Consider the following 20,379-nt stretch of genomic DNA (forward strand, 5'->3'; position numbering starts at 1 on the left):
TAAAAATATTTTTTTTGAGGGGTTGGAGTGTCTCACCCCACAAGAAAATAGCTTAAAACCACAACAGGACCAATAGGTATATACCCTGAAGAGTAGAATCCGATCGGTTCAGTGGTTACCGATATCTTAAGCTTCAGACGGACAGACGGACAGACATCAAGCTACTTTGTATTATAGATAGATATTGTCTTTAAAAAGAGGTTTTAATTGAATAAATATCAGACAACATGGTATTTTTACCAGCATACTGTTCAGAATTTTTCAATTTTAGATGCACACTTTAAATTTCTTTCAAAAATTTTTTTGTTCTGTTTGCTTAAATGCTTTAAAGAGTCATCTGAAAGTCTTAAAAAGAAATAAAATAATAAAAGTACGTTTTCAGTGAAAGTCTTTTTATATAAAAGAACTAAAAAAGGATAAGCATGTCCATATGTATAAAGCAGCATAAAAAGAATTACACTTTTATTGATATACAAATGAAATCTTATCGAAGCTTTATACCTAAACAAGGGTGACATCATCCTTTAGTATAGCGAAGCTCTTAATTACATTTAACAATGAGACAAAAATCTACTTGTCCCTTCAGCTATAGCTACTTTACCCCATACTTTTTAAAAAACTTTTTCTTATGTGAAAATTAAAACACCAAATATATTGAAAATTCAAAAAAGCTACTTGAAATGGCGGGAATTTTTAATTTTTTAATATTGCTTTTTAAAAATGTTGAATTTGAACAAACACGCTAAAGCTATTAAAAAATAAAAATAATTCTACTTGTCCTTTCATCAAATAGATAGCTATCGTCATTTTGAAAGGCAACTCTGCGTAAATTTTAATAATTTTTTCCTATTTGTTGGCTAACATTTTTGAGGACTTTTAATGAGATTAGGTTTGTTGATTCATTAAGTTGAGTGTTTAAATATTTCAACCAATAATTGTAATCTAAAGAAGAGGGAATTTTATGTATTATTATTGGGAATTTACATAAATCTATCGGTCATTGTCTTATACCTTTAGATACCTGGTTTATTGTAACTTTAGTATTCAATAAGCTGTCAATTTAGCCTGTTTCTAAGCAACTGTGACGCATTAACCTGCGTTAATAGATATACAAAGTCTAGATGAACAATTCCTTATTAGACCAATAGAAATACAGTGAGAACAATCCGATCATATTATCTATAATACAAAGTAGAATAATGTCTGTCCGTCTGTCCGTCCGTCCCTTAAGATCTCGGTAACCACTAAACCGATCGGATTCTACTCTTCAGGGAATATACCTACTGTTCCTGTGGTGGTTTTAGGCTATTTTCTTGGGGGTTGGGACACTCACAACCCCCCCCCCCCCCAATAAAAAAAAATTCCCCCAACATTTTTTAGGCAGTTATTTTAAAATAAATGGCAGCACCAGAAATACTTCACTTTTTTAAATTACTTATTGGGGTAACTTAACTATAATGTGTACATATTTTGGTATAAAAGGTTAGTTTTTGGAGTTTTCCCTCCCCTCCCCCCGAATTATTTTAAAGACAAAATCAAAATAAGATGGGGGGAGTTTATCGGACTTTGTTAATTTCTTTATGCTACTCCCCTCTCCTTATTATCAAATTATTTCAAAAATAAGGAGGGGTTTTATGTGTTCGAGAAACACTTTGTGGGAAAGATTCAGTTTTTATTACTTGATCCATAGTTCAGCTAAAAACGTTTGTGTTTCTTAGGATAAAGTACCCAGCCAGAAAGTAGCGTCACTATCGCGCTACTATAGCGCACGATATCGTGTAGCAATCGAGCACGAGTTCTTACGATATCGCTAAATAGTCGTCCAATGCACATCGACGATATGTTACGATAAATGGTCGAAAAGGTACTTAGAGCTGCGCGATACACCCACGAAATCGTAAGCGATATCGTAAGGCTCGTAAGCGATATCGTGCCAAAATCGTGAATAAAAAGTACATTTAAAAAATATTTAACATCATGTAGTTTTGTTTGTAAATATTGTATGTAAGGAGGAGGTTGCATAAAGAATCCATTTCATACAGTGCATGCAGAGAGAGTGAGACAGAGAGAGACATGGTGTAAAGAGAAACCATTCTCTGTGCCATTCTACTTTATGTGTACTCTCAAAAGTATACAATAATCTTTGATAGAGTATTTTTATGTTTATCATACTGAATGGCAATGATTTAAGGAATATTAAGACACACATTTAAAAATGTTGCCATTTAGAAAAAAAACTTTTTAAAAATACTTTTATTTGTAATATTAAACATAAACACATTATGACAATTTTAGTTATCAGTTTTATATTTATTTTGTTTGACAACAGAAAAAATGCAATATTTTTTTAAAAAATAATGTGAACTTCTAGCGGCCAATTTATAAACTATATTTCTCACAGAATGATGTTGATTATATGTTGGTTGTGTGTCTGTTTGTAAGTGTGTGTTGACACACATAAAATGCTATTGTTTACGATTTCTTAGGGAAATCGTGGTTGCCGCGATTTTTACTACAAAATCGAATTAATCCCTAGCGATTTTTTTCGATTTTTGCTATAAAATCTTAAATAAGATTTTGGCGATAATATACTACATATCGGATGCGAGTTTCCTTACGATGTTTCTAGCTGGGTATTGTATAATGTCTAAAAATAAAACACTCATATTATATGGGTTTGAATCATATGTGATTAAATATTAACAAAAACTGTTTTCAGCTAGAAATTCCCTTTTAAATTGGAGGGATTTTTATGTCGGATTGACCATCTAATATTATAACACTATTTCTACGTTTTGTCTTTAAATGTTATAGGATACTAAAAATTGATATATTATTACTTGGATGTTGCACCAGATTTTCATGTATTCATATAAAGTGATGCTCGCAGATTTCTAGAAAAACGATATAACCCATTTACCCCCTTAATCCTCATTCCTTTTCCTCATACTGGATGAACGAACTTACTATAAATGAGGTTCATATTAGCAAGCTAAATTGACAAGAAATTTTCACCTGTCAATATATCAAAGTATATCATATATCCATTACACTAAAACTCAAGACTGGTTATTTCCGGAAAATTTCATCCCCAATCCCCCCCCCCCCCCCCATCGCTTCCAGATTTATTAGTTAGAATTGATAATGATCAGGTTCGATCAGGGACTAGGATAGTAAGGGATAAGACAATGGACGATAAATTTATGTTCACCCTGAATGATAATAACAAAATTGCTCCTTCTGTAGATTGATATTATTAGTGGAAAATTGTAAACACTGCTAATTTACACAACGCAATCAAATATCTAAGACAACAAAAGCTTTGGGGATCAGCATAATTTACGATCCCTATCTCCCTAGTTACAACAGGTTTACTATGGATACAAGGAGGGAAAAATATAAATGACAGTGTACTATCATTGCGGACCTCATCTAACCTTCGCTTTACCTAACCTATAATAAGCGTCAAAATATGTTGTTTTTTCTTTAAAAGAATTCTTTACATCTTTTTATAGTTTTCGAGGGAAAAAAGTTAGGTTTTGTGGATTTAAAAAAAGAGAAAATTTTTAGTAAAATGAAATCATAGGAGAATAATAATTATTATTATTTTTAAGTAACGGGATGTCCAGTTCATTTGTCTGTCTGTACCAAAAGATTAACATTTGAGCAATTTCTACAGTAGAGGTTTTAAACGAATTTCTTCCCTTCAACCTCTAAAACCCCAAATAAAAAAGAATATTTTTACTCTTTCTTTTGAAAACTATAATTATACATAAGTTCTGGGGTTGAGAAAAGGTGGGGGGTTTATTAACTCCCTAACGGCCTTTAGGGGCATATCTACTAGTTTGGTAAGAAATAATTTTGTTTTAATTTATTATAATAATTTAGTCGTTCTATAAATAAAAATTCAAATGAAATATCTTCTATTAACGAGTTACCCCTTGAAGGGGCTTTTTAATTTATAATCTAAACTACACCTATAAAAACCTAAATGAAATATAAGTAGGATAAAAACAGCTCCTAATTGATATATCATGGCCTAAAAAGTGGTAAAATTGCTTAACCCTTTACAGTCGGGCCCCTAGCCGCACCTTAATCGGTCGGGGGGGGGGGGCGTTCAACGCCCCTCCTTATTATCTCAGTTCCTATTAGAGCTAGAGGGCTAAATTTTTTTGTGCAAGTCCCCTGTTTGATAATGAATTTCCGACCTTTTATAGGTCTAAGTCAATTTTCGCTTCCTTCACCCTTTTATTTAACAACCTTTGTTTTTAGGTCTTTTTTTACTTAAAAATTTCAAACGGCTGTATTTTTCTTATTTTTGAAGCTAGAAGAAAATTTTTTTTCCAGAAAATGTTTATCTTTATGTAAATTTTACATTAGAAATATCAAAACATAAATTTCAGCGGCCGCAGCTGTACTTGGCAGCTGCCAGCCGCCGCAGTCGGCGGTCGGCGGGAAAACGGCGGCGGATCTTCATGAAATTTTAATACGTTATGTAGACATGTCAGAAAAGCTTAAGTTTAAAATTTGAAGTCTCTAGATCAAAAATTGCGGCCACAGGAGCCTTTTAAAGATTTCTGGAGACCTGGAGGATCAGGACCTGCAGGATCATACCTGGAACCTGAAAGTGACTTGAACACCTGTATTTCATATAAGGATGTACTACTAGAGGATTATTTAGTAATTTGGTATGATAAAATGCTTTGTTTTAGTCGAAAAAATATTTTTGCTCTTTACCTGGATGACCCTGCCAGGTTTGCTGGCATCCTGTGCCCGCCAGGATGGAGATATTTAAAAAATTCCAACTCTCAGTTATGTGTCATACCCATACTTAAAAAGTCAAGCAGTTTGGGCTCTTTATCTTTCACACACAGAAAATGAGATAGAAAAAACCGGATGGGGGGGCGTTCAACGCCCCCCCCCCCGACCGTTAAGGGTTAATAAGTGCAATAGGAGATAATTTATTCATTTTAGGTGTTCAACCATTCCCGCATATACATACAATTCACATTCATAAAAAATTTATAATCCTTACAATAAAGTAAAAATATCTGTGTGTGTGTGTGCCTGTGTGTACTAAAAGATCTCGCTAACCATTGAACCGATATGGTTCTCCTTTACATGGTAGCTTCTCATAGGTCCTGGGATTCATGAAAGTAGTCCATAGTAATAAAATACCCCCACCTTAAAGTTTTTTTTTACTTTTTTCATGTTAAAAATTAAAAGTTGTGGGGAGGGTGACTTCCCCTCTCTACCTACAAGTGCCCCTAGAGGCCTCTAGGGGGCGTAGCCGCTAGTAGTATATAAACCAGAAAAACACTTCCTTAAGTAGCAAAGCACAAAAAAATCATGGATTGGACAACAGTTTATGTCTCTTAAAGTATGACCGAAAGATGAACTAAACAATAGACTAGATACGCATGTATTATAGGAATCTTCACTGAAAATTTTAGCTGTCTATCAGGTATAGCAGCCTAGAAAATCACAATAGTACACCCATAGCGTTCCTGACAAACTGACTGACTGACGGCCAGACAAGGTGAATTAGATAGTAGCTTTGCTAGATAGAAGTTATAAAAGAATTTATTTTGTTGTATTAATTTGCGATTCTAATAAATTTGCAGTCGTGAATGCATACCTTTATTCATATTATATATTTGATTATTATGCTTATATGATAAATTAATATATGTAGAAAAAAGAGACACTATTTAAGTTTTTTTTATGTTTTTTTTTTTAAATTGACAATTTGACATTTTATATCTTTCACATTTCATTAAGTTTTAAAAAGGAGAGAGGATTTTTTTCTAGAGGCGATTCTCTTGGGAGGGTGGAGGTGGACTCCCTAAACATAATTACAAACCTTCTCTTGACCTATACAAAGCTTCACTGTAAAGGAGAAACATATCGTTCGAGCGTTTATCATGATCTTAAGCTTGAGACACACGCATAGCCATCCTTTTATTATAAAAAGTTTATGTTCTTCAAATACTAAAGTAATGGAGTCTACTTTAAAACCTTTAGCTTGGGGACATTTGATTAAAATACAAACGCACATATAATTGCCTAGAAGGGAATTACATTTACTAAATAGGGTGCAACAAACAATTTTAAAAAATTATTGAATTAGCTTTAAATTCTATTACATTAGGGTTTTAAGTTTGTCCTATAAGATCTATGTAACCACTGAACCGATTAAGTTCTCCATTTTAGTGAAGTTTCGCCTCTCGAGATGGTTTAACTATTCAAAAATCTTTTGATGGTTTTAAGCTATTTTTCTTCCTCTCTCTCTCTCCCCAGGCCAATGTGATATAATATAAGACCTATGTTAAGCTTTCCTAAAAATAAGAACTCAAACAGATCTTAAGCTTCAGACAATAAAGCCTTATTACCTAACATAATAGAACTAGTGACTACCTCCCTAGAAGTCTATTGGGCTACTTAAGGTGTTACGGGGGAAATTAGACCACCCCCCTTTTAAATTTAAGTTTTAAAAAGAAAAGGGGGAGGGGGTAATTTTTTATCAGGAGGGTGGAGATACCTTTCCTCCCAAAAAGTTAAAGACCTTTACTAGACCTATACTAAGCTTGACTGTACAGGAGATTTATATCGGTTCAGCTGTTAGCGAGATCCTTCCTACAGACAAAACCCGGAATATTCGCATATATCACTAACCACTGGACCTTTTCGGGTTTCTGTTATAGAAAGAGTATGAAATAGAGAACGAAAAAAATAAATTAATGCAATAAAAGGAAAAAATCCTTTAAATTAAATGAAGCACCCTATTTATCAGGGGGCTTTGCATACTAAAGACAAAAGGATTTTTAGGCAAAAAAATTAAGCAGACATTAAAATTCATACATGATACGGGAAATAGATAAAAACATATTTATTCAGTAATTAACAGGCATATACAGATATGTAATAGTTACTATTTATTGCATCGTATTATTGACAGCTTTCGGCGGATATTAAAATGAAAACTTAAAAGATAAAAACCCTTTGGTCTAACAAAACTGGTATTAATTTTATGATTTTCTATTTTAATATTCGCGGGAAGTTTCTACGATACAATACTATACATGATTTTTCAGTAAGGCTCAGAACAGTTTTAATCCAGCGGATATTAATCGGTTTCCAATCAATACAGGATTTTTACTAGCGGACAGACAATAAGCAAAAAGCAGAAGAACATTGAGTTTTCTAGGGTCGCATCCGGTAAAAATATCCCTAAATGACTGAGTTTATATTGTAATTAACATGCAGTATAAAGATCAGATTACATCAGATTAATTTAGCTTTTTTTATGGGATCTAAAGGGATAGGACAATTGGTATAGGGAATCTTCTTAAAAGGAGCTGAGAAATTGTAGTTTCCCGCATTTCGTTTCTTACAAAGTAAGGAACATTTGTATTATATAGAAGCTTTACTGCATAAACAGTACGCGATAAAGTTTTTTTGTTTGTCAAAAGCGATTAAGTTTTTTTTATTTTAGTAAATCTTGACTGAGATTCTGGGATGGTTTAGGCTTTTTTTATTTTAAGTCTGTATATGGTTTAGACCTTTTTTCTGCCCGCTTCATAAATATACAAATATCAAGGAATTCATAGAAAAATTTTAATGCATACAGACCAAAAGACCATATGAGAAAATAAAAAATCGTATGAAAATTCCAAAGCCCTTACTTAGCATGTAAATATGGTGGTAATGAGTTTTTGATGCTTAAACGCCTTAATCATCAATTCAAAGGGACGCTCCAAGTTTCTCATATTTTCTAAAGGGAAAATCTTCATTAATTTTTTTTACTTCAGTAAAATAAAAGTTTTCAATAGGATTTTCTTGCGTATGATAATAGACTAGGAACTGCGCCCCTAGGGACTTCGTATTCGAAGGGGAAGGGATAGGGATAGGCAGCAAAATAGCATTGAACCATTACAAAAGTTGAATCTAACAATAAAATAGCATACAACCATCTTGGACCTATGTAAAGCATCCCTCAAATGGAGTTCAGTAGTTATCGAAATCTTAAGCTTTAGACAAAAAACCTTATTACTTTATATAAAAGGATATGTTGAAATATTTCTTTTACTTGGGATTAATTCAATTAAGTGCTATAAGAGATTTGATTCTAAAATCTTTCTCTTAATGAATACTTTGAGAGAAATAAAAAGCTTATGGGAAAAAGTGTAATAAAATTATTAAACATTTTCTCACTAACAAAAACAAAATTAAAAAAGAAAATATTTTTTATGGTATAGTATTCAACTTAATCTAAAATACAAAGTAAGATGTTTGTCCATCCGTCTGTCTGTCTGTCCTTTAAGATCTCGGTAACCATTGAACTGATCGGATTCTGCTCTTCAGGGAATCTACCTAATGGTCCTGTGGTGGTTTTAGGATATTTTCTGGGGGGCGGGACACCTACAACCCCCCCCCCCCAATTTTTTAAAATGAATTTTTGCGAATTCGTTATTTATTAGCGAAAATTTGCGACCCATTCGTAATTTTTTTCCGCTGGGTAGATAATAAAGATATAACTATTTCGATACTCACATAATTTTTTTTAATAGTCACTTACCTAATGTTTTTTTTTAATTTTTAACTATAGGCTGGGGGCGTAGCCGCTAATTAAATAGTTAAGGAGTGCTGTATACTAATACTAGCGGCTACGCCCGTAGAGGCCTCTAGTGGCACTTTAAATGTTTTTGTTTGTTAAAGTCTCTACGATAATTTTTTACGTACGATACCTCTTTATATTTGACGTCGATGTCTTCCATACATTCATAAAAAGTTTTGTTTTTTATTTGTCATTTCTCTTGGGAGGGTGGTGGTACCCTCCCCAAAATAGTTACAAACCTTTCCGGGACCCATGATAATCTACCCTGTCAAAGAGAACCCGATCTGTTCAGCGGTTAGCGAGGTCCTTCAGTACAGACAAATAAACGTCCTGTTACTTTAGTATAAGGACATGTTATTGTTGTTTAAAATTCCTCTTTAAGTAATTAACTTTTGAGGAAAAGATATAATTTATTATTATTTAAGGAGAGGTAGCTTTCGCTATTTTTGTGGACCCTGTAGACAAACTGAAATTATTACATTCTTATTATTATTTCTTTTTAAATACCATTGTGCCTATTCTATCTTCAAAAATGTTATAGGAACGCAAAACAAATTGAATTTTCAATAATTTTACCATCCTATAACAACAAGAAATTTAACATATAGTTCATAAATATTGGTTTTAAAATTATTATAACTTTAAATTTTAGTCACCTAGCGGTAAAAATATAAACTACATACTAAGGAATATAGGCTTCAAAACAAAATTTGATACTTTTTAGCCAGAAAGTTATTGTCTAAAAGCGAAGCTTTTCTATATTTAGGATAGGTCCGTAGTGGTTAGCTCTTTTTGTTAGAATTGTCCTGGCGATTTCAAACTTAGCATTATGATTTAAATAACAGGTACGATTTAGGAAGTGTAGTAATCCGCACGTCCATTAAAATAAGCTGAATTTTAACTTTTTGTATGTTATTATAATCCTTTTACATTTGTTTTTTGATGTCCTTTTACTGTATCCTGTATTTACTCAATGTTGCAACACGTCTATATACAATTTTGTTAAGACTTTCAAATCAATGTTCTAAACTTTGTTTTTAGTTTATAATTTTGTGCAAGGTTTCGTGATTAAATATTTATTTTACTACCACACATGAACAACAGTAAATAAAAATGTGGGAAAAATTAAAGCTTGCAAACTTTATTTTACCGAAAGTCGAAAAATAACTATTTAGGTTTTCATTTAAGAAAAACTTCACATGGACCCGGAATGGTTTCAGACTATTTATTTTTAGATTTACCCCCTTGCTAAGTGCCAACATAATATTTACGTCCCCATGTTTAACAGCTAGTAGTCTATAAAGTTACCCAACTTTAGATTAGTTATTTAATTCATTGTATTCTAGACAGTTTTCCGCGGGTATTAAAATGAAATATTATAAAATTAAAAGAGTTGCCAAGGTCTCGGACTAACAAAACTGCTATTAATTTTATGATTTTAATTTTGATATTCGTGTAAAATTGTCTGTAATTCGATGATACATGATTTTTTGTATGGCTGAGAACTTTTTATAATCGGTTTCGAAGCCATACTGGGAAATGTTTCTATATCATTACAAGCGGAGGGACCAAAAGCATAAAGTAGCTGCGCTGTTAAAAGTTCGTTTTTGCAAAGCCTAAAATATTTCGCCAGGGCGGGAGGGGACATTGGACAGTTATTGCACTAGTCTCCAAAGTTTTATAATAACATTTTATTATTTGTTAGCTCAACAACTTTGGGGACTTTTGTGAATTTTGATTTGTAAGTTCAATTAGCTGAGTGTCCACTTGCTAAAACCAACAATTGTAATCTCAAAAGGGGTAATTTTATGTATTTTGGTATGTACACCATTTAATCGGCTATTGTCTTATCCCTTTAGATACCTGATATTTGGCGCCATAGTTTGTAATATGAATGGAATTGTTGTACTAAATTAAAGCTCAATATATCATCACACATAATAATGGTGTTCCATCGCTTTCGCAAAAATACTTAACAATAGCCAAAGTCTTTGGATTAGTCAGCACACATATTTGTAAGACCTAGGCCAACAAATTTTATTATTTTATTCGTAGAAAATTGTCAAAGATACGATACAAAAAAAAATTTTTAAGATTCGGTTTTAATCCAGCTGAAATTAATTGGTTTCGAAGCTATACTTGAAATAAGTTTACAGCCCTTCTAAACCTATAAAAAGCTTCAGCGTCTTATACGTACTTATACGTACAATGCAATATTGGGGTTAAAGGGGTGTTTACCACCCTCAAACTTTGAAACCCATTATTATTTTACCCCGCTCAAAAAAAAGCTTGGACATTTCTGGCGTCAGACTTAATACCTTAGCTACATACATATGTATGTTGGGTTCGAGTCAGCATCTGAGCTCGTTAAACTACAGACGTTAATAAGAGCACAGTTACAATCTAATGTTAATTTATTGTTAGAAATATAGCCTGAGCTGGATCTTTAAATCATTTTAGTGGTGAGCCAGATCGGGGTGAGCCGAATTTCAGCCAATCACAGCGCGGCATTTCATAAAATGCTCTGCTCTCATTGGTGAAAAGTTAGCTCACTCCGCTCTGGCTCACCACTAAAATGATTTAAAGATCCAGCTCTGTTGTTTGAAAGCCAATTATGAACATAATTATCATTGTATAGTTTATTTTAAAAGCTGACTTCAATGTACTTTTTGAAATTCTAACTTTTTTTATAGTTTCACTGCAGCATTAATGTTTAAGAATTATTCGCTTGGTAAGATATCATAATTTATATGTACTATTATCTTCCTTTTATGTTTCAACAATGTGTATACACTAAAAATGAAAAATTATAACATTAATTCCGGTTTTGTTGGCCCACAGGGATCGAAGGCCAGAGCCAACAAAACAGGTTTTGATTTTATTATGTTTATTTTATTACTCGTGGAAAATTTTATATAATACGATAAGATACATGCTTTTTAGTATGGCTTGAGATTGGTTTTAATCCAGTGGATATTAATCGGTTGCGAAGTCATACTTTAAAATTGTTTCAGAGATATTACATACACATATTAACACAAATACACACATACATCGTGCTATTTTTGCTGCCAAATCAGCAGTTTTGTGAAAACACCCAGTATTTTGCGCAATTTTTTGCTATAGGCAATGGCATTCACGCATTTTTGCTTCCAATTATTGGTGGCAAAAAAAGGCTGAGAAAACTATTTTTCGGGGTTAATCGACCTTTTTTAACTGTCAATTTTTTGGGGTCTTTATGTCCGTTAGTTGTTATTAAAACAAATTTTTTACATCCTCTTATCCATCAAAATTAGTAAGATTTTTGTCTGTAACAAAGAATCTCGCTATCCATTGTATCGATATGGTTCTTCTTTACATTGAAGATTCTTATAGGTCCCGAGAAAGTTTTTATGTTATCTCCCCCCACTTTAAAGGACCCTAGTCTATATAAAAGTAACCGGATGTCTGTTTTTCTTATATCTGTCCATCTGTCTGTACCGATAGATCTCGCTAACCACTGAACTGTTTTCATTTTTATTTACAGAGTAGCTTCTCTTAGGTCCTGGGAAGGCTTATAACTAAATTAGGGTTTGATACCACCACCAAAGAGAAATTGATTCTGGAAAAAAATACCCCCCACCCCACCTCAAATGCCCTAAAAGGCCTCTAGGGGCGATCAAAATAAATAAATATCTGTCTGTCTACTCGTTTGTACGTCAGAATGAAGATTAAAATCTCGCTAACCGCTAGTCTGTTTGTGTTCTGCTTAACAGTGAATATACCATAGGTCTTGTTTTATAGAATTTTTGGAGGGTTTAGAAACCACTCACCCCCAAAAAAATCCGTAAATATATTCTCAAAAATTGGGGGGAAAGAGGTACCTTCAAAACTACTAGGGGCACATCCCCTATAGTCTTAGGGCGAAGCTATTAGTATGCTTTTAAAAGAAATGTAATATGATATCGATTATTACAAAATATTACCTATGACAACTTATAGAGTAGCTGCTGAAAAGAAAATACATTAAATCAACATGTTATACCTCTCAATTAAACATAAATTCCCTACTAGCCACCAATAAATCATTTAAAACAAATATTAACATATATCAATTGAAACTTCTATGTATCATGAATAGGCTTTAAATATATCAATTGAATGTGCAAAAAAAATGCTTTAAATATTTCTGCTCAATAGATTTCACCACATTGTAATATAAATCATAATTTATTGAAATTTCATGTCATACTTTTGTTACAAATAAGTAATATGTTAGGGATCTAAAGGGATAAGACAATGGCAGATAAATTTATGTAAAGCTCCAATGATACTACACAAAATTACACCTTCTGTGGATTACAGTTAGTGATTAAAACGTTTGGACACAAATAAGAAAACGTAATTGTAAATTGTAAACGTAAATATCAGGCATGAAAATGCAAAACTGGTATTAGAATTATATTTTTTTATCAATCTATACAAAATAGACTATAATATGATAAGAACAAGATTTTTCATTATGGCGGAGAACCGGTTTTAATCCAGAGAACTGGAAAAAAAACTTTGCTAATAACGAACATTATGAGCCCCGTTTTACTAAACGCATTTACCCCGGGTATCTAAAGGGAAAAGACAATGGCCAATAAATTGATGTACTTTATGATACACAAAATAACCCATTCTGTAGATTAAAATTTGTGATTGAAACTTTTGAACATTCAACTTAATGAAACAACCAATCAAAATTCATTTAAGTTCCCAAAGTTGTTAAGCCAACGGAAAAGACAACATTATTGTAAAACTTTGGGGACTAGCGTAATAAACAGTCCATTGTCCCCTCTCTTTCTCTCTGAATTCGCCCTCTTTATTTTTTGTTGAGCTGGCTATGTAAACAAAATAAATAATCTGTCATAATTTTCATTCACAAACATTTCCATGGTTTTGTTTTAGCACAAAAGAGTTTTAATGTTTTGCTATTAATACATCAAAAGGGATGTTAAATCAGGGATCTAAAGGGATAAGACAATGGCCGATAAATTAATGTAGATTTCCTATGCTAATACACTAAATTACCCCTTTTGTAGATTATAGTTAAATGGTGAAACGTTTGGACACTCAACTTTATGAAGCAACCAATTAAATTTCAATAAAAGTCCCCAAAGTTGTAAAGCCAACGAATAAGAAAACAATATTTTAAAACTTTGGGGACCTGTGTAATAAGCAGCTCAATGTTCCCTCCCTGCATGATGTTTTATAGAGGTATATGTATTTTTTAAGTATTTGTTCACAAAATTTTAGTGAAGGTAAACTGCATAAATAGTTGGCTATATTTCTTCCAGTATGGAATAATATCCATTGGATTAGAACCAGTTCTCGGCCATACATGTATAGCATGTACAAACATATATAGCATCGTATTACAGAATTTTTTTACGAATATTAAAATAAAAAATATAGAATTAATACCAGTTTTGTTATCAGGGCCTCCATTTTTCATTTTAATTTCCGCGGAAAGCTGTCTATAATACGATGACATATTTTGTTCTGCTTTTCCGTTCTTTCAGATATTTATCTTTTGTCATTTTTGCCCAAAAATTTATATGATTCATACGGATCAGTAATATTTGACATAATATCACTTCACATAAATTCATTTCACATAAAACATTTGACATAAAGTATCATTTCACATAAACTCATTTGACATAAAGGTACACTTCACATAAAAACGTTTCACATAAACTCATTTCACATAAAGGTACATTTGACATAAAGGTACACTTGGCATAAAGGTACATTTGGCATAAAGGTACATTTGACATAAAGGTACATTTGACATAAAGGTACATTTGACATAAAGGTACATTTGGCATAAAGGTACATTTGACATAAAGGTACATTTCACATAAAGGTACGTTTGACATAAAGGTACAATTGACATAAAGGTACATTTCACATAAAGGTATACTTCACATAAAGGTACATTTGACATAAAGGTACACTTGGCATAGAGTTACATTTCACATAAAGGAACACTTCACATAAAGATACATTTCACATAAAACATTTAACATGAAGATATATTTGGCATAAAGATACACTTGGCATAGAAGTACATTTCACATAAAGGTATATATCACATAAAGGTATATATCACATAAGATACATTTCACATAAAAATTTCGGCACCAGTATAAAACTTTGGTTACCAGAGCTCGATCTTTAAATCGTTTATAGGTGATTTAAACCGGGGCGATTCATTTGGCGCACCATCAAATTATTAATATCAATCTTTAAATCGAATTTGCATGGGTGATTTGAATCGGGCAGTGGCGCGGGCCCGGCGCGCCAATGCCACTCACCGAGTGGCATTGGCGGTTTAAATCGGGGTGATTTATTTAATAAATAAATATTTTTTTTAATTACTTTAATATTTTATTGCAAAACTATCGTGAAAACATTTTTATAGTTATTTTTAAAATAAATTATATATTAATGTTTTATATAAAATACTATACTGACACGGTATTTTATATAAAATACCTTACTGACACTGCTTAAGTAATAAAGTTGTACTGGCGCGGATCGATATTTTAGTGAGTGCGCAAGCGATTTAACAACACCGCACCGAAAATCTTTTAAAAATCAGGTGCGCTGTGGCTTACCACCAGCGCGCCTACGGTTTACCTCTGAATCGCCCCGATTCAGCGCGGCATAAAAACGATTTAAAGATCAAGCTCAGCTTTATAAAGTTACATTTTCACATAAAGGTACACTTCACATAAAGATACATTTCACATAAAAACATTTAATATAAAGATATATTTGACATAAAGATACACTTGGCATAGAGGTACATTTCACATAAAGGTATACATCACATAAAAGTACATTTCACATAAGAACGTTTCACATAAAGATACATTTCACATAAAAATATAAAACTTTGGGTACTAGTGTAAAATTTTTGGTACCAATACAAAACTTTGGGTACCAATATAAAACTTTGGGTACCAGTATAAAACTTTGGAAACCAGTATATAACTTTGGGTACCTGTATAAAACTTTGAGTACCAGTATAAAACTTTATGTACGAGTTTAAAACTTTGGGTACCAGTATTAAACTTTGGGTACCAGTATAAAACTTTGGGTAATAGTATAAAACTTTGGGTACCAGTATAAGAACTTTGGGTGCCCATATAAAACTTTGGATATCAGTGTAAAATTTTGGGTACTAGTATAAACTTTGGGTACCAGTATAAAAATTTGGGTACCAGTATAAAAATATGACATAAAGGTATAAAACTTTGGAAACCAGTATATAACTTTGGGTACCTGTATAAAACTTTGAGTACCAGTATAAAACTTTATGTAAGAGTTTAAAACTTTGGGTACCAGTATTAAACTTTGGGTACCAGTATAAAACTTTGGGTAATAGTATTAAACTTTGGGTACCAGTATAAAACTTTGGGTAATAGTATAAAACTTTGGGTACCAGTATAAGAAACTTGGGTGCCCATATAAAACTTTGGGTATCAGTGTAAAATTTTGGGTACTAGTATAAACTTTGGGTACCAGTATAAAATTTTGGGCATCAGTATAAAACTATGACATAAAGGTACATTATATATAAAACTACACTTCGCAAAAAATCATGTTTTTTTCTTCAAAATATTTTCCATGAAAAAAAAATCTTCCAAATTTAAGAATGAAAATCTGTTAAACTTTTTGCAAAAATCTTTTAAAATATGGGATATATGTTATTCTTGTTTCGACAATGGCGGAGTCAATTTCATTATCGACCACGTCCAAGGGTAAAACCTGTATTATGGACAAGAATAACCACTGTTATCACCTCAACAATTACAAAGAAGGTTACACTCACAAATCCTGGCTTTGTGCAGTGAAAGGCTGCAACGCACGGCTGAAGACAACTGTAGATTTCAAACTTGTTGGCGAAATACCGGAGACCCACACCCATTTTAACAACCAAGTTCTCAAGCGAGCTGCGACAACTATGGAGAATGACGTTATAAAGCGCATGGCTGCAATGCCTGGTGTAACACTGAAGAATGTTTTAACAGAAATCAGCTCCAACTTAGAGGTAAGAATCCGTTGTTAATATAACATTATGAAAAATAACCAAACGTTTATACTTTTTGCAATAAATAAAATAGTATGAATTATTATAACAATAATTTTTATAGTATACAAAAACAGATTATTCAGTGAAAGTGTGATGGTATAAAAACGTTTAAAAGTCTGATCATAGCTGCATTTATTGTAGAAATGTTTTGTAATATTTTAAATTAAGTGAACCATACTAGGGCTATACACACAAACACATATATATGTACATATATTCAGGCCCGCCCTGGGGCACCACTGATCTGTAGTGCACGCAGCCAGGGTGCTATAAAACAAGCTCATCGGAGAACAAAACAGGTAATAGAAAAGTAGTTGTATAAACTTCGAATACAGAGCTGCTTGATGCTAGGGTCGCAGCCACTAGTTCATATAAAGCAAAATAAATATTTCTTTGAAATTAGTGAAGCTGGTAAAAGTGGCTGACTCAGATTATGACGTCAAAAAAATTGTCCAATGAGAGGCCAGTAATTGACCAATGGTAAAATTTATAGTGGCCTCTCATTGTTTTATTTTCTTGACGTCTTAATCTGAGTCAGCCACTTTTACTAGCTTCAAATTAGTTAAATGCTCACAGCTTCTGTGGCATGCAATTTAGACTAAAAAAAACTGTTATCCTCCTCTAATTTTTTTTGCAATTTTTAAAATTTTTTTTAACCCTGCTGCCCCCTGGCCGCAGCGCTAGGCCCCCTAGCCTGCCTAGCCGCGGGCGCTCGGCCCCCTAGCCTATAACCTAACCTAACCTAATTAAATAAAAAACTTCACGGGGGGGAGGGGGTGGGTGGGGAAAGGTACAAAAAATTTCAAATTTGAAAAAAAAATTCATGAGAATATAATGCAAAAAGTTTTATTGGCGAGAACTATAATTAGGTTAGGTTAGGTTATAGGCTAGGGAGCCGAGCGCCCGCGGCTAGGCAGGCTAGGGAGCCGAACGCTGCGGCCAGAGATAAAGTTTTGTCGGGGGGGGGGGGGGGGGTGAAGGAGGGTTACTCAAATTTTCAGAATTAAAAGAAAGTCATAAGAGTATAATAAATGTTTTATTATTAAATCATACTACTTTAGGCCATCCACAAAGTTCCAGCACTTCCCAAAACTTTTGCAGATGTTTTTGACAACCCTGTGCCTGTTGAATACACGCTGACAAGCAACAACATGGAACTTTTGTGTTTTCACGACTGGAGCAATAAGGACAAGGAGGACGGCCTAATGATCTTTATAAGTGACTTTGGTGCTGAGGTGTTAAAGAAAAACAAGATTTGGTTGATGGATGGAACTTTTATGTCTGCGCCAGAACCCTTTAAACAGGTGTCCATTTCCTTCTTTTACATAAAGATAATCAATTTGAAAGCAAGGGCAATTCTGTCCATAGTAGCAAAGATATTTAGATTTTAGATACTTTTTATTTGAAAAAAAAAAATAAAACTAGATTAAGTACAATTTAAGCCGATATTTTAATGATAAAATATTTGTTAGGCATCTAAAATCATCAATAAATGAACAGTGTTTGTTAATACCACTTTAGGACGGACGCACATAACAAGATATAAATTTAGAGGAGCTACGCCACTTCGAAGAAAACACATTACATTATACACATAAATACATATGCATATAAATTTCATATCTAGGTGTACATTATTATGGCCTCTCAAGATGAGGGTAAGACTGGCCTTCCATGCTGTTATGCTTTGTTGCCCAACAAACAACAGACCACCTATGTTTTAATGCTTCAAGTGATAAAAAGGACTCTAGACTTGAAGGTAAGATTCTTACATGTGTCTTAAAAAATGCACCAAACAAATGTTTTTATATCTCTTATATCTTTTATGTACAAATTACATACAAAGCTACACACTTCTTAGGCTTTTATTAACGTGTAAAACACCAATTAAACATTATACTTAAAGCTTCTAATAGATTGATGTAATTTTTAGGAGATGCCTACTTTGACAACAATGTGCGATTACGAAATAGCCGTATTCAATGCTATCGAGATAGTCTTTCCCAGCGCAAACATGATGGGATGCAAATACCACCTGGCCTCCGCCGTCAACAAGCACATTGGCGATTGTGGACTAAAAACGTTCTACGATAGAAGCTTGGAGTTTAATGAGCTTGTGCACAAATTCCTTGCACTGAGCTATGTTCCAGAGGAGAAGGTGGTCGACCTGTTCAATAAGAACATCCTTGACTACATTCTAATGATGATAAACAAAGAAACTGGCGACCCAGCATGGATAGAACTTTCCACCAACCTGTTAGATTTCCTAAACTACCTGAACTTCTGGGTTGGCAAACCAAAATTTAATGTTGGAGACGGAGCTCCAAGACTGCGTAGGCCAAGTGTGTTCCCCCTAAATACGTGGAACCAGTTCAAATCTATCAACCAACCAGGCTGTGTTTCTACCAACAACCAGCTGGAATCCTTCAACAGGGTGTACAATAGTCAGGTAAGCAAATAACTTTTTCTTTAATTGAAGGGGAGGGGGGAGGGGGGAGTAAATTAGTATACAACCATCTCAAGACTAAAGTTTAAAAAAAAACTTAAACCATCAACAGACTTATGTTATAGCCCAAAATAAAGAACTCTGAAGGTTTTATTTTAAGTGAAACAATAAAAAAAAATACTGAAATATATTAATTCATTAATGCATTTAAACAGTTAGAGAATACAGGGTTTTTATTATATTTTCCTTAGTTCAAACATTGCTTGTTAATTATACATGTTTCTATTTTAGGTTGGAATACGACCAAACCTATGGAAAGTGTTGAAAGTTTTTGTCAAGTTGGAGGCCGAAACAAAACGCTTGATGTTTTCAAATGCCCAGGGCCGTGACCTGACAACCAACACAGGCAGGAAGCTGCTGGCCGAGGCCAAGGTTAAAACACTGCAGACTTTAGTTTCCCGATTCAAGTATCTACCAGAAACCGAGTACTTGACTTTGGTGGCACACTGCCTAGCCTCACATGCTTGAAATGTTTATTGGCACAATGTATAACTGGTGCTTATTTGATATCAAAATTTTTGTTACAATTTCAATATACAATTGTTTGGTTTTCTTTTTGCTTTTGTTTTTAAAATAAATTTTTAAATTTAGAAAATGAATACAAAGTTTTTTTTTATGTCAAATGTTGGTCTTTATTCTTTTCCATGCTAAAGGTATGAAATATTATGGTAAGTGTAACTTTATGTGAAATATTTTTTTATGTCAAATATACCTTTATGGAAAGTGAACAGAAAGGGAAGTGTACCTTTATATGAAATGTACCTTTATGTCAAATGTAGCTTTATGGCAAATTTACCTTTATGTGAAGTGTACCTATATGTCAAACGTACCTTTATATCATATGTACCTTTATGTCATATGTACTTTTATATCATATGTACCTTTATGTTAAATGTACCTTTATGTGAAACGTTTTTATGTGAAGTGTACCTTTATGGCAAATGTACCTTTATGTCAAATGTACCTTTATGTGAAGTGTACCTTTATGCCAAATGTACCTTTATGTGAAGTGTACCTTTATGTGAAATGTACCTTTATGTGAAATGTACCTTTATGTGAAACGTTTTTATGTGAAGTGTACCTTTATGTCAAATGTACCTTTATGTCAAATGTTTTTATGTCAAATGT

At 33.0% G+C, this 20,379-nt stretch overlaps 1 protein-coding gene across 1 annotated transcript; it reads left to right on the forward strand.

The window, feature by feature from the left end:
- The first annotated feature begins 16,258 nt into the window (after positions 1 to 16,258).
- LOC145332034 (uncharacterized) lies at positions 16,259 to 19,850 on the forward strand. Its single transcript, XM_080176942.1, has 6 exons — positions 16,259 to 16,703; positions 16,967 to 17,044; positions 17,807 to 18,049; positions 18,373 to 18,504; positions 18,679 to 19,194; positions 19,483 to 19,850. Exons 1-6 carry the CDS (start codon positions 16,377 to 16,379, stop codon positions 19,717 to 19,719), a joined length of 1,533 nt encoding a protein of 510 aa, XP_080033068.1. The 5' UTR covers positions 16,259 to 16,376; the 3' UTR covers positions 19,720 to 19,850.
- Positions 19,851 to 20,379: the final 529 nt, after the last annotated feature.

Source organism: Acartia tonsa, chromosome 11, assembly GCF_053477335.1.
Source record: "Acartia tonsa isolate MP-2025a chromosome 11, ASM5347733v1, whole genome shotgun sequence".
NCBI lineage: Eukaryota > Metazoa > Arthropoda > Copepoda > Calanoida > Acartiidae > Acartia > Acartia tonsa.